A 12,109-nucleotide genomic window follows, 5' to 3' on the forward strand; every position below is an offset into this window, starting at 1 on the left:
GCAAAGAATCAAGACAAAGGGACTCCCAAGAAGACAAACCTGGCCAACACAAAGGCAAATCCTATTAACTCGTTTTTCTTGATTCAAGTTCAACTACTAGAAAATAACTCATTTTATTGACTATATTAACCAAAGGTTTTATTACTCCTGGGTGAACGCAGCTGGCTAACAGACTACCAAATTCATCCTGTTCGTGACATTTTTATGTTAATACAACTAAATATATATTTCATCCCACCTTGCATTCAGTTGTGTGCAGAATAAACAGACTAAACTGTTATGCAACGGAAACATAAACTCTAACGCTAGCTTATTGAATATAATAATACAAGTAATAAAGCATAAATAAATTGCCAAAATTAAATGCAAAAATAAAGAATACCAGGAATTAACGAGGTTCGGTATTGAAACCTACGTCCTCGGGCGCTGCAAAAGAAAACTCCACTATCTCCAAACAATATTACAAATATTTGGGCAATACAACAAATACCCAAAACAAAGGGGAGATACAACAAAACTTACAAACTAAAGGGTCCTTAAAGAAAGAACCCTAAACAAAAGAAGTATAATGGAATTACATCTTGGGATACAATTAACATTGATTTAGGTCCTTATATATAGGCCCCAAAAGTTTCCCACTTTTCATTCCTTTTCAATGTGGGACAAACTAACTCATTTTGGCCTATTACATATAAGTCCCTAAACCTTTCTCCATTATCACTTCTACCCCATGTGATTTTGCTAAAAGCCATTTTTCAACATAAACTTACTAGCATGTTTATTTCATTTTGGAAGTTCAGTCATAAACTAATACTGCAAACACACAAAATGTAATAACATTCTCTACTTCAACTTTATGACACAGCATATCGCAAACCGACTTATTAATTTATTTCAGTCAAAACTCCCAACTTTTTCTAGTGTCAATTACCAAAAAAGATGCCGCTAGTACTATTTAATGACTAACAGCCGGTCCTTGTTGATCAGACCATTCTCACCTCTTCTCACCACATAAACTTTTAGCAGCTTGTAAAGCAAAATATGTGAGGATGATGTCAGCACCAGCCCTTCGGAGGCACATCAATGATTCCATCATAACCCTCTCTTCATCGATCATCTTGAGAACCCCACCAGCCTTGATCATTGAGTATTCACCAGAAACCTGGTATTATGAAATCAAAGATTAAAATAAATGGACTCGAAAAGAAAGGTGAGTAAAACAAAGAAGCAGGTATCGTAGAATGAGTTAATAGAAAAGGCTATTTATAAGGTTATTCCATTGGCGTACAACAAAGGAAGGATCACACCAAGAAATGTCTATACTGTCATTATATTATATGTTTCTTTTATCTTTTCATTTTGAACCTTAATCCTACAGGACAATTGGATATTTTCAATCATTTTACATGGTGGAGGGGTTGAAAGATGTATTTGCAGATCATGTCCAGTGAGTACTCCAATAATCATATCATAACTTGACAGGACAATACAAATTTTTTAGGTGATGCAACATTTAAATATAGTAGATTAAAAAAAAAAAAAAGTTTCTGACAATACCTGATATGCAGCAATCGGCAGAGGAGATTTATCCCTGAGAAGCCTTATGATATCCAAATAAGGAAGACCAGGTTTCACCTGTGACCAATGTGAAGTAACTTCAGCATAACGGAGGTCATGCCTTTAAAATATTCAAAAGATTCCAAAAGAAGCAAATACTAACCAAAAGGATGTCAGCTCCTTCAGATTCATCTTCACGGGCTTCTACTAGAGCCTCTCTGTAGTTTGCTGGATTCATCTGATAACTTATGATAACAAGCCAAATTAATGAACAAAAGTGAGTTCCATAAACACTAAATTAAAAAGTTAACCATGGAGTTTAATAATGAATACATACGTTTTCTTGTCTCCAAAACGTGGATTCGAGTCTAATGCCTCCCTAAATGGACCGTAGAAGGAACTTGCATACCTGTTTGCAAGACAAAATGAATGGAAGTGTTAGAAAAGATGACAAAGTTCGCACATTTTCGTCTCACCATGATGAAAAAAAAAAAAAAAACCAACATATCCACCTATACTATAGATTTTATCAGAAACTACTGGTCTTCTGCAATGGTTGGTCAAACAATTTGTCAAACAAAGAAATATGCCAGAAGCAGCTTATAGTATTTACTCCATCAACTACGAGATAGCATGAGGAAGAAGATAAATGATACAAAGGGGTGTTTGACCATCCCAATATTTGTGATCACAAATAGCTTCTGTAGTAATTACTGAAAATAAATATGGATAAAGTTGAACCAGAAACACAAGTATCCACACACACGAGATTTGCGCGCAAGTAATGAAGCATTACTGTGTTACTAAAAAACCAAATTAATTGTACAAACAATGGAATAATGCTCTCCAGATCAAACCGCTTCCTATGTGATAAAATAATGTCATATAATCCTGGAATTTGACACATTGAAAAACTCATCATGATAACTAGTTAAATTTCCAGATTTTGATGGTCAATAAAGTGTCCACTTAATACTCTCTGCACTCTCACTCTCAACCCCCAGCTCTTTCCTAAGCGTTCTTTCTTTCTTTCTTCCTTGATTTTGTATTTCTTTTCCAGGATTACTCAGATCAATGTTTGTGTATGTGTTTGAAAAGAAACACCCCTTCATTGCAACATGAATTGAAATACCAAAAATCATGATGATGAAGATAAATAAGACGATCAACTTACTTTGCTGTATACGACATAATGGAAACATGATGAAAGCCTTCAGCATCAAGAGCTGCCCGAATTGCTCCTACACGACCATCCATCATGTCACTAGGACTCACAACATCAGCTCCAGCACGAGCCTATGTACAGAAGTAACAACACGAGCATAATTGAGAACATATCAGGTCATAGAAATGCAGCACAAAGCATAAGTGAGAAAAAATTTATACATCATTGATATAGTGTATCGTCCTAAAAGGTTTCTCATCAATCAGAGGACCTCCTACAAGATTTTGAAATGAAATGATCAACTAACTATAGATGACCAGTAAGAATTTGCTTAATTAGAGCAGTTGAAACACCATACTGCAACTTAAGTAATAATGAACTCTAAGTCAAGAATAAAGTAGTTTTTCAAGCACAAAGAATAACCAATTTCAGACTGCAGAGGAATTTGGTCTTAATAGATGACTGCACCACCACCCAAAGAGGAGGCCAATAAATCTTCAAAAACCTCAAGGGAGTTCACAACTATTTCTAACTACATTAACACATTGTAAAATTCCAATAGCAGAAAATCTATCCAAATTACCTGGGAAACAGCTTGTTTACATAATTGATGCACTGTTTCATCATTCATTATAACACCTACATAGTATTACAGAAAATATAGCAATGAGTAATTTTGTTTGTGATCATAAAAATTACTTTATTTAATTTGCGATCTCCTCATCAAAAAATGGTAAAAGTAGAATTAGCCGCTCCATGAAAACTTTAATTAAGAAAATGAGTTTATCCTGACACAAATTTGACCAACAAAAAAAAAATGCAACCCATAGGCCACAGGCTTCTGCTCTTAGCTCTAGCAATTCATCTTCCAATCTCTGAAAAATTGAGATATTAGAATCTGTCAACACCTCTCTCACTCTCAAACACACAGACACAGAAGAAGGCGTAAAACCATGGCCTAAAAGACATCAAACAATCAGCCTAAACAGAGGAAGTGATCAAACTTTTGAAAGTAAAAAACCCATCATGAGTATTAATATCCTACAGTTTAGTACTAAAATGTGTTAGTTTTGTCATCTTTCTTCAGCCACAAAAAACGTGGGAGTTATCCTGCTAAAAATACAAAAATATAATTAAAAACTCACCATCTTCTCGGACAATACCATCATGTCCATCAGAGGAATATGGATCTAAAGCAACATCAGTGTAAATAACCTGATAAGAAATTAATTAGTCAAGCAGATCATCACAGTTTCAAAAACATAGTCTAGAAACCCTGTTACTTCTAAATTGACTTTTGACTTACAAGATCAGGGTATTTGTCCTTGAGAAGCCTTATTGTGCGAGGAACTAAACCATTGTCATTGTATGCTTCATCTCCTGTGGGAGTCTGAGATGCAAAAACCAATTAAGTTTATATACTCTAGATTGCAAAAGAGAAACCTAGAAGGAGAATAGACACCTTCAAAGCATCAGGAACTTTGGGGAAGAGCACAATGCTATTGACACCAACGTCCCGAGCTTTTGCTACCTGCATCAAACAATAATTTAAGTTCAAAATTCATCTGCCAATTCTTTAAGTAGGTGTATAAGTGAAATACTCATTCCAGTCTGCTCCACACATTTTGCCAGAAGCAGGCACTAAACTTTGCCCCAATGATAACAACAAATCAAAACAGTAATTTATAAAAATACCCAAAAGTTTAACATAGAACCAATGCTCAAGACCACAAATGCGAAATAATTTTTTCTTTCTACATGGAAATAATATGCAGGATTGTCAAAAGCTTAATCACCTCCTCCACAAGCCCATGTCGCCATCCAAGTCTATAGCATCCAGGCATAGCTCCAATAGGTGTGTCTTCCTCACCTGCAAACCTCGGAACATTAATCATGCAAACTAGCATACGGCCATGTTTCAAAATTTAATTAAAAACTTGAACTACAAAAGACATATCAACAATCATAATTAATACCTTCATGAATAAATAATGGATAAACAAAATTCGCAGGAGAGAGATCTGTTTCCTGAAACGATGCTCGCAATGCAGGGGACTTTCGGTTACGACGAGGGCGCCGATTAAGTGGCTAAGACTACACGAAGCAATATCAATCAACAAAACAAAATAACAATGCAATTCAAATCATATAACTGTCCTTCTGAATTAAACATTTTATCAAACAGAACATTATCACAATGACAAAGAAACTCACAAGCGAAGGAACCACCGGGGTGCCAGCTGGCGCGGCGGGCTTAGGTGGCACGGGAGGCGCTTCTGGAGCATTCCCCGCCACGACGGCAGCCTCGCATTCCGCATCACTCAGTCCAAGTTTCTTAATCTGTCCATCGTGCGTTTCGCCTGCTCTTACGATAAATAGACGTTGACTTTCACGCGCCTTGACAGTTGTTTTAACACAACTGAATTTGAACCTTAAATTAGCCGACGGCTTAAGGCCGACGTAGTTTTGGCCATCCAAAGACTTGATTGAAGGTGCACTACAAGCACACGGCGAGTGAAATACCGTCGAAGCCATGAATGCACTTCGGTTCTGTACAGCGAGCGTGTTGAGGTCGAACAACAGGTAGTTCTACAACTAAATTAAAAACAGAATTATGATATTCTGAATGGTTGACGATAAAATGAAGGAAAATCGGACAGAAAATCTTACCTTCAAAGGCTTATCTGATGGCGAGTCAGAAGGGAGCCAATAAGAAGCGAGACACGCACGAGATCGCTCCGCACTCGCCTACCTTTCTCTCACAGATTAGCGGTGGTTGGATTGAATTGTCGTTTTGCTCAATACTGGCGGAATATTTTATTTCTAATACGAGTAATCTCAATAAGAAAACATATATATTGATTAAAATAAAACATTCTTAATTTTTTATTAATTAATCATATGACTCAACAGGAAATTAACTAATTTCACAGAAATGGTTCTAAATCGCATACTTTCGTCATTTCCATTATTTGTATACTCGCTTTCTCAGCCTCCACTTTTCTGTACTGCACTTGGAACAGTTTAATTGACTTCTTCCGGTTAATTTGGACCGGTTTCAGCCCGTCTTTGTTTAAGGCCCAAGAGTTTTAGTTATTTGGGCCTATTTCAACCCGTCACTGTTTCAGGCCAGAGAGTTTTCGTTATTTGGGCCTATATATCGTACTGAGGTTTAAACTGGATATTTGTTTGAGCGGCGTTCTTTAAGCACCTTCCCAAGCTTTTCCTAAGCCCTTAAAATCAATTAGAAAAAAAATAAATTTAAATTTATTTGAAAATTGCCCTTTCTCTAATTTTTATTTATTTATCTTATTTCTTAATCTTTTTAACTTCTCTAATTTCCTAATCTTTATAAACTTCTTTTCTTTCTTAAAAATTCATGATTTAGAAACAGTTATGGGAAACCCATAAATTAAACAAAAACAAGATTGGAAAAATGAGAAAGGATTTGTTTTTAAACAAATATGTTGTTTATTTTGTTATTTATTAATCTTAAATAAATGAGAAGTTAAAAGGATCAAGAAAGAAGACAAAAAAAAAATTAGGAAAGTATAAAAGTTATAAAGGACTACGAAAAGGTTAATTTTTAAATAAATAAAATTTATTTAAATTTAATTGATTTTGGGGCTTGAAAGTTTAGATGGGGTTTAAATAACACCACTCTATTTGTATGTTTTTTTTCTTTTAATTTCATAATTATTTCTTGAGATTTTGATTAAATATAGACAAAATTTGTTAGTTTCTGATTGAATTTGAGGTGGGTTTGATTCTTCACCCAATAAGGTCTTGTTGAATGAGAGAATTGTTCTCTCTTATAAACAAGTAGACTTGAGCGTGCTTAATCAATATGGGACTCTGATACTCTCTCTCATAGTTAAGCTCATACGTTGAGTCATGTCTGTTGATGGAGTGTTATGGGACTCCAATACTTCACTTCACTGTCAAGCCCATATATTGGGTCATACTTGTTAACGGAGGTAATTGCTGGCTCTAACTCTTCACCCGCTGGTTAAGCACTCAACTCGACTGAACCTAACTCTAATACTATGATAGAATTTGAGGTAAGTCTGATTCTTTACTCGATAAGACTTTATTGGATAAGGAATCAAACTCATTTCAAATTCTATTATAAAATTAAAAAAAAAAAAGAACGTACCTTAAGATTTTATAAATGGTTATAAATAATAATGTTTTATTAAATCAGGAAGTATAAGCATTTGTGTTTTTTAACTTTAAAGCATGGCATGATACGTGTATGGAAATGTGAGGTTATATAAACATTGTTATTGTGTTTGGTTCTTGTCTCTTGACATGACAATTAAAAAGGAAAATAAACAAATAAAGAAAAAGTTAGAGAGTTGGGTCAATGTTTTCTGTAAAGGAATCTTTAAGATTTGCCTGAAAACAAAAGAAGAGTAAGAGTGAGAGAGAAGAGAACATTACCAGGCCTGAAAAATCCATGTGGGTTTGATTTGATGTTTCGTTGGAGTGGGGCCTATAGAAAGATTTAGTGATAATCATAATAATCATGGATCAAAGGGTGAGCGTGAGGGAGTTTTAAGTCATGCCACCAAATCTTTCATGTGTTCTTTCTTTCCTTTCCCTTTTTTCCCCTACTCTTTTTCTTTTTCCCATTTTACCACTTACGTTTATAACGTGTCGAGCGTGCCCTTCATATTTCGTGGTTCCCACTCCAAGATAGACTTTGACCACAATAAGTCTTTTGCCTTTTGATTCTTTCATCCAATTAAATTGCTTTTTTTTTTTTAAGTTAAATATTTGATTGAAATGTTTAAAATAAACATAGATGTTTGTATAAGCTTCTATGAAATATATAATTATTAATTAATAAGAAATATTTATTGCAAAGTTTTTAATAAAAATAAAATAATCTGATCCCAAATGATTCAAATTCCACTTTACGAGAGATTTAATTTAAGAATAAAGTATGTGTTGTATAAAGAGGAAACTGAATAATTTATAAATTTGTGCATTTGATGATCCCAATCAATTTGGGGATCATTTAATTTTAGGACCTTTTTATGGCTCCAAATCCAACTACTACAACCCTTGGATATATAATTTTATGATTTTGGGCATTTTTATTGCAAATGATTAAAGATTTTCCCAGATATAAACTAAGATAATATCTACTTATTTAATTTTCTTGCATAAATTTTGGGGCCGCGTATTGACTTATATAATATGAAAAGAGAAAATTGAATACAATAATACTACTCTTTTGAATAAAAGTAAAAAGAAACAAATAAATGCAATCTTAAGCTAAGTGATTAAGACATATTTTGTTATAATGTAACCGACATCACTAAATGATTTAAACAAACTGGAATATCAGATACAACTATTGCATTCACATGTATAGTTTGACAAATCAATTATGATGGAAATAAAGATTTTGTTTTAAGTGTGGTACACGAGGAATTGAAGAGTTAATAACCATTGGGTGATTGGATGTTAAAAGAATAAAATAAAATTTCATAAGTTTCTGAATTTGAGCATCTCTATACTAATATGATATTAATATAAGTGGTTATTAAAACTCTTATTCGTCTTATGGTTTTAAAATTTTAAAAAATTAGTTAAATTATATGTAAATTAATTTTAATATCTGAGATAAAATAAAAAATAAAAAGGAATTAAAAGCTGAGTGTTGAATGCTTCGATGAATAATAGTATAATATTGGCTTAAAAATCAACTCACATAGTAGAAGTCTCCCTCCGACTAGACATTAATGTTTTGACATAACTATTCTTAAACTTTTGACTCCAATCAATTTAATCATTTTGCCGAAATCAAAGCACTTCTTACTTTAACATTGTACCCATTTTATAATCACAGTTGGACTTGGATCAAAATATGAATTCACATTTGACATTTCACACCACCACTACGCTAATTTAGGCTCTTTTGGTGTCTATTGTCATGGGTAAGAATAGATTATCAAACGCTTTTTTCACTAAAAACAATCGGGGCTTGTACAAATCCATGATTAGCTAAGAAATGCACACTTAGATTAGTAATACTACCAAAAAAAAAAAAATACAAAAAATTGATGTCTTGCTACACAAGACATGCATCGAGAAATTATCCAATAACATTGTAGTAAATATGCAATATTGCAACAAAAAACAGCGAAAAAAGTAATTGTATCAAATTCGTTATATATATATATATATATATTTTTTTTGTGATTGGGGTGTCCAAAGGCCAGCTTACACATACTTTGATTAATCTCTTGAGGCCTTAAAATTAAGGGTCGAGTATACCTTCTAATGATCATCTTTATTAATAATTGAGCTGACTCGAACTCAAGACCAACTTGCACATACACTCGAAGAGTCATGTCCAATCATTTGACCACCTAGAGGCAATTATATACTAATATATAGTTTTGACACAATATTGAGATATGAAAAACTATCAGATTAAGAAATAATGTATCTCATACTCAAAAAACAGGTTTGCATATGGTCCAAGAGAAGTGCATATAATACGTTGATTGATGATAAATATAGTGAAAAAATCTTTAAGAGGAGATTTAGGGATCATAATTTTTGGAGGGAGCATGACTAAACAAAAGCATAATTTGTTCTTGTACAACAAGGAGATTCTGATGTTGATATAAAGCGGGTCATGCACGGCATTTAATCAAATTCATGTGCCCTTTTTTTTTTATTATTATATTATAAGTTTATAACTACCCTAACTAATGTCACGAATTCCGTTACATCCATCTTCTTGTTTTAATTAACACCCTAATCCACATTCCTACCTAATTAACCACTTTTTCCATCACTCTCTCAACTCTTAAAGCACTTGTCTCTTTTCTTTTTCTTTTTAATTTTTCCGCCATCATTTTCCCTAAAGCACCTTAACGTTGCATTACACATCAATTCTATAAAGGATTTGTGTTGCTACTTTGTAAGCAACACTAATCATAACATACCATTTCATTAAATTTATATTTCCTTAATTTTAGTTTTGCTACTATGTTTCGTATTTGTTATATATATATATATGTATATGTATATATATACATACCATGCGCATTGATTTGTGGGTTTTTTTTTTAATGATCAGGAGTGTTTGGGTCAGTTTGCGCATACCTCAACTAATCATTCGAGGCCCTGAAGTGAATGATCTGGTAAATCCTCTTAGTGGTCACTTATATTACTCTAGTAATGCCTGAGAAAACTCCAACTCAATAATTCATGTTAGACCCTTTTACTCTTTTACTATCAAGCCACCTAGTGGTGATTTCAAGTTCAATGTTTCAGTAAGTCACAAATATAGTAAGTTGCCATAAGGTGATTCGAATCTAGAAGATCAATGAAAGGAGCAAACGTTTTTTACCGTTAGACAAAACCCTTGGGGTTTATTGATTTGTGGTATTACTCATGTGACCGATAGTGCTATATATTATTTTAACACATAAATAACGTAATACACCTTAACACCAATTAGTGTGAACGAGAGACTTAGAAGAAGCTTTCAATCTAAGTCTTGATTTTATATTGACCAAAGAGGGAAGCCAAATTGTAGGTGAAAATGGACCAAGTGTAGCTAAGATTGATTGTGTAAAAGCAAAGACTAAAAGAGTGGTGGAGCCATGAGATAGATCTCTTGAAATCTCATTTGATTTTGGGAGAGACCTGACCTGATTAAGGTAGAAGAATGGGTCAATAAAATCCTGATTTTTGTGTAAACAAAAGACCCCACATTACCTCTCCCCAAGTCAAACTAACTAAAAACAGTTAAACTTTTTCTTTATACGAATCAATAGGCATAATAAATCTTAATTAATTAAGGAAAAAAAAATAAAAAAGGAAGAAATGGCCAACAAACACGCTTTGCTTTAGGTTAAAAGAAAGATTTTATAATAAAGATTGCAAGATTTGGGATGATTTCTTTTCTTATGTTTGCATGACATTTTCTGTTTATCACTTTAAGGTCAAATTTTTAAGGCTGTGTTTCTTTTCTTATTTGTTTTATTATTTAATATGAGTTCCGGGTGCGGGTTATTGTAATTTAAACTTTAAATTATAGTATCTTAATTTTTATATAAATTATAAATATTAAATGAGTTTAAAATGTTTTATATGGCTTTTCACATGAAGAATGTGTTTTTTTTTTTTTTTAATCATTGGAGGTGTCTAAGCTAGTTTGCGAGCTCCTCAACTAATCCTCTGGAGTCTTAGAACTGTCCAACGACCACTCTTATTAGTGCATGGGGGACTCGAACTCATGAACTCATTGAACATTCTTTTGTTCTTTTACCATCAAATCACCCAATAGTAGTTCACATGAATAATGTATTATTTGAATTAAATAAAATGTGGGCATGAAAAGTCTATTACAATGACTTGTTTTATATTAATAATTAAGTTTGTGTTTGATAAAGTATGGTGAACAATTTAAGCAGATTAATTTTTTTTGGTTTGGTCAAAAGATTTGGCAATTTTTTAGTCTATAAGAAACACTTTTTGAATTTCCTTAATTAAATTTTGATCGAGTAAAAGAAACAGGGAAAATGATTGTAGTTGAAGAAGGAAATGTTTGATCAGACGGCGCATGTGCGACCCAGTAAAATCCAGTGGTAAAAAACTGTGAGGCGTATGACAAATGGAGTAAGCAACACGTGGTGGAGAAGAGAGTGTGGGGCCAAAACTCAAGTGTGAAAAAATTGAAACAAATAGGACCCCATAATTTTCTACTTTGAACAACGGACACCCCCCTCGATGTGGACAGATTCGCAAAAATTGAAGATTTAGAGCAGAAGGGAAGTGAGCCCCACAAAAGATTTATATTTCATAATGGTCCCACAAAGATTTCAAATTTTGCTGAGTGGGTCCCTACCTATTTATTTCATGTCCCCTTCACAATTATTACAATTGCAAGAAGGAGCAAGAGCAAAAAGTTGATTCCGTTCCTTGGTCTTCTTCATCTTCTATTTCCCTCTGTTCTGTGTCTGTGCATGTTTGTGGTCCTTTTTTTGTAATTTCGCCTTTTCAATTCCTCTAAATTTTCATTATTATGTTTCCTTTTATTTGTTTACCCAAAACCAACAAGGCCCATCTTTTTATATATTATTTCAGATTTGACTCATAAAAAATTACGTCTTATTTCTTATCTTATTGCGAAATAAATCAACACTGCTTTTTGGAAACACTTTTGAAAACTATAGCATTGTATTTCAGTTATAATATCTTTACACATGATATGGTCCAAGAGAAGTGCATATAATACGTTGATTGATGATAAATTTAGTAAAAAAATCTTTAAGAGGAGATTTAGGGATCATAATTTTTGGAGGGAGCATGACTAAACAAAAGCATAATTTGTTCTTGTACAACAAGGAGATTCTG

The 12,109-nt window shown here is 33.2% G+C and overlaps 1 protein-coding gene across 3 annotated transcripts; it reads right to left on the reverse strand.

Annotated features, from left to right (window-relative positions):
- Nucleotides 1–206: 206 nt before the first annotated feature.
- Nucleotides 207–5,534, reverse strand: LOC116131601 (delta-aminolevulinic acid dehydratase, chloroplastic-like). Of its 3 annotated transcripts, none has more exons than XR_004128267.1 (14): nt 5,393–5,534; nt 4,937–5,311; nt 4,699–4,810; nt 4,519–4,592; nt 4,185–4,253; nt 4,029–4,112; nt 3,868–3,937; nt 3,306–3,361; nt 2,732–2,853; nt 1,895–1,966; nt 1,721–1,802; nt 1,558–1,635; nt 761–1,162; nt 207–269 (listed from the first exon to the last, which is right to left on the reverse strand). XR_004128267.1 is itself a non-coding variant. In XM_031417257.1 (13 exons), exons 2-13 carry the CDS (start codon nt 5,255–5,257, stop codon nt 995–997), a joined length of 1,308 nt encoding a protein of 435 aa, XP_031273117.1. In that variant the 5' UTR covers nt 5,258–5,317; nt 5,393–5,534; the 3' UTR covers nt 758–994. The 3 variants fall into 3 exon arrangements, 1 of the variants encoding a protein (XP_031273117.1); XR_004128266.1 differs by having other exon boundaries at nt 208–269; nt 4,937–5,317; XM_031417257.1 differs by lacking the exon at nt 207–269 and having other exon boundaries at nt 758–1,162; nt 4,937–5,317.
- Nucleotides 5,535–12,109: the final 6,575 nt, after the last annotated feature.

This window comes from Pistacia vera, unplaced genomic scaffold (genome assembly GCF_008641045.1).
Source record: "Pistacia vera cultivar Batoury unplaced genomic scaffold, PisVer_v2 Contig235, whole genome shotgun sequence".
Lineage (NCBI taxonomy): Eukaryota > Viridiplantae > Streptophyta > Magnoliopsida > Sapindales > Anacardiaceae > Pistacia > Pistacia vera.